Source organism: Myotis davidii, unplaced genomic scaffold (assembly GCF_000327345.1).
Source record: "Myotis davidii unplaced genomic scaffold, ASM32734v1 scaffold68, whole genome shotgun sequence".
Classification (NCBI taxonomy): domain Eukaryota; kingdom Metazoa; phylum Chordata; class Mammalia; order Chiroptera; family Vespertilionidae; genus Myotis; species Myotis davidii.
Genome location: NW_006300376.1, coordinates 3,010,916 through 3,014,159, shown reverse-complemented (window position 1 = coordinate 3,014,159; position 3,244 = coordinate 3,010,916). Strand labels below are relative to the sequence as shown.

The 3,244-nt window shown below is 48.9% G+C and overlaps 1 protein-coding gene across 1 annotated transcript in view; it reads left to right on the top strand.

Moving 5' to 3' along the window:
* The first annotated feature begins 1,014 nt into the window (after window positions 1–1,014).
* Window positions 1,015–3,244, top strand: part of PRDM1 (PR domain 1) — a 22,492-nt gene continuing 20,262 nt past the window's right edge. Inside the window, exons 1-2 of the mRNA XM_015572721.1 lie at window positions 1,015–1,331; window positions 2,857–3,105. Of these exons, the coding sequence (XP_015428207.1) occupies window positions 1,290–1,331; window positions 2,857–3,105 (291 nt within the window). The 5' untranslated portion in view covers window positions 1,015–1,289. The remainder of the gene's footprint in view (window positions 1,332–2,856; window positions 3,106–3,244) is intronic.

Here is a 3,244-nt window from a genome sequence, read left to right as displayed (position 1 = left end):
GAAGGAAGTAAAGCATCTGGTTTGTTTTGTAATGAGAAGCAGGAAAGCAAGGTCTACGCTCTTAATAATAAACAAACAGGACATTGTATGCCATCATCACAGGATGTCCTTCCTTCAACTAAGGACTGACTGGGGCTGGAGGAAAACCCGGGCTCCGAATGAACGACAGGGCTTCCAACGAACCCCACTAATTACTGCCTCTGTCTGCCCTCCACTTGGAATGACCTGTTCAACATTCCCTTTAACTGGGAAACGATTAATACACTACATGCTTACACACTTCTCAGAAGTCTGGCTGTGGGTTTGGGGGGGAGAGAAAAGGCAAAAACACGTTAATCTGTAGGATGATGACTTTTTCCTATTTCCCTATTTACTAAATAGTTGAAAAGGGGAAGTTAGCTCTGCCAAATTTGAGTGCATTTTAGTTAACAGGAGAAATGGAAGCTTACAGGTGTGTGTGTGTGTGTGTGTGTGTGTGTGTGTGTGTGATGTATTTCATAGATAATAGCTTGAGGACTAGACAGCAACCTTTTATTACATTAGATTTAAAAAATAATTTCACTTGCTCTTTCCAAATAAATTTCGTGTAATCTGTAACTGGATTTGAGCCGAGGTGAGAATATTTAGAATACAATAACAGCCCGAGTCAGCGCGGAGGGTAAGTGCCTTCAAAGGGAAGAAGGATGAATGTTGAAATCACAGGCGAACCGAGGAAGCTGAGCCGCGGAGGCTCTGGATGGGGGAAAGCGCGGGGCCGGGCCGGGCTGCGCTGGTGCAGGTGAGGCCACGCCCCCACTTCGGGCGCTGGTGTTGAGTCGAATATTTAGAATACAATAACAGCCCGAGTCAGCGCGGAGGGTAAGTGCCTTCAAAGGGAAGAAGGATGAATGTTGAAATCACAGGCGAACCGAGGAAGCTGAGCCGCGGAGGCTCTGGATGGGGGAAAGCGCGGGGCCGGGCCGGGCTGCGCTGGTGCAGGTGAGGCCACGCCCCCACTTCGGGCGCTGGTGTTGAGTCAATCAGACAAATGGGAAATCTGCAGCTGGGAGGGGAGAGCCGCCGCGCGGGTTAGCTTAGCGCAGACTGAAAGTGCCGCCGCGACACTCGGGCCTCAGTGCTCGCGGAGGAGGGCAGCGCGCAGCACCTGTCCGCCGCCCAGAGCCGGGACGCGGCGCCCGGCCGCCGTGATCGCGAGGGACCCGCCGCGGTGCGCGTCCGTCTCTAGCCCGCGCCGCGAGGGGACGCGGAGGAAATGTGGACTGTGTAGAGATGAGCGACACTGATCTCCGATGTTGGATATTTGCTTGGAAAAACGTGTGGGTACGACCTCGGTAAGGAACTTGGATCTTCTCTGTGAATCTGAAATTGATCTGAAAACTTTTTTTTTTTTTTGCTCTCGTCTCAGTAGAAACCAGAAAGGCTCCTGCTTGAAGGCACTTAGAACTGTCAAACATTTATAAGGCTTTTTCCTTATGAATCATTAACCCTTTCAGTTCTAGGCGTCATTGTCAAGTCACTGAAATTGCAGTAGTGGCTTCTGCCCGGTCCTGTCCAACAAAGTAACGATTCCGGTGGGCTTACTTTTTTAAGTTTTGTTTTATTTTTAACACATATTCGGCATCATGACTGTGCATGTTGCAACTCCGTAAAAGTAAGCAAGAGTGCTTAGATCATAACTGGAGGGAAAGACAACTTTAAAAAAAAAAGCATCATGTTTAAGGAGACAGAAGAATGTGGAAGCCACCCTGAAGGACTTACCCGGTGTTATGTGTACATTCTAAGGGGCACGGGCTCTAACGCATGTTCCTGCTTTTTATCAAGCATGTGTATATGGGAAAACAGCGCAGAAGTAGTCTACCTTCTCTCTCTCTCTCTCTCTCTCTCTCTCTCACTATCTGCGGGTGAGGAGACACTTCCACATTTTTAAGTGGAAGAAGAGCGAGTGCTCTGAGCCTCCTCTATTTATTATAACTTTAGTTACAGTAAACTGTAGCACATCAGTGACTTCTGGGAATTTGTACACTTTCAGATTTAAATGGAAAGTGCTATTTGTAGCTGAGGGCTCCTGAAGGAATTCTCTCCCGGGAATTCTATTGAACAGTTTTATGTTTTGTTTTTGCTTTTCCACTTGGCGTGGGATGCCCACAAGTCTAAAGGCACTGTGGGGCGTTTGAACCCCTCGCCCATCTTCCCTCCTCTTTCCTGTGGTCCAAACAATTTCTGAAAAGCTGCACCTCGGTGATGCTGGCAGGATGCAATCCTTTCCAGACTCGAGAGGATAAAAGAGATCCCTCAGCAGAGGGGGGCAGGGGGGCAGTTGTTTTGAAAGTTGTTTTGCATTGGGAGCTGGTGGGAAAGTTCAGTCTTCCCCATTTGGAAAAGGCAGGCTGGGTTCCGCTCCTGCAACACACGCGCTTTCCATTTTTAGCTTCATTCACAGGCAGACAGAGCGCCTTCCTCTTCCTCTCCTTGTTTGTGACAGTCTTCTGAGGCAGCTTTTCCACAGCGCCCAGGGTCTGGCAGCCATGACCCCAGGCGTTCTGGGACACAGGACTGAGCGCCCACAACATTTTTCTGCCGTGAGAGGTAAAGCCAGGGATTGTTCAGAGGTGGTTGGTTTTTTTTTTTATCCCCCCAATGAAGTTGCCACACTTCTTTTTTTTAAAAAAACTTTGAGTAGCATTCTAAAACCCTGCTTCTTTAAGGCAGTCTTCTTTATACTGCCTTTTGGCTCTTACTCAACTGTACCAAGCACTCCGCATCTGCTTTTAAAGTCTTCAGACTACTGTATTAGTCATAGCCTCCTGGAGGAGCCACAGGACAATGGGGATTAAAGGCCTTGCCCTTCTCTTCCAGGCTGCCCCGAAGTGTGACTCCAGCGCTGTGAGGTTTCAAGGGTTGGCAGAGGGGACGGAGGGGACCATGAAAATGGACATGGAGGACGCGGACATGACTCTGTGGACAGAGGCTGACTTTGAAGAGAAGTGTACATACATCGTGAATGATCACCCCTGGGATTCTGGAGCCGACGGAGGGACTTCAGTTCAGGCAGAGGCATCCTTACCCAGGAATCTACTTTTCAAATACACCACAAACAGCAAAGAGGTAAGTTGCTGCTTTATTGCTGAAGAAGATTGGCATCTGATGCCAAGTCTCCCTAGGGGCTCTGGAGGCCTCCTCTATCTGTGAAGATCTCTAAGTGCCTGGAAGTAATTGATCACTCACTCCACTTCTCATTGCTTTC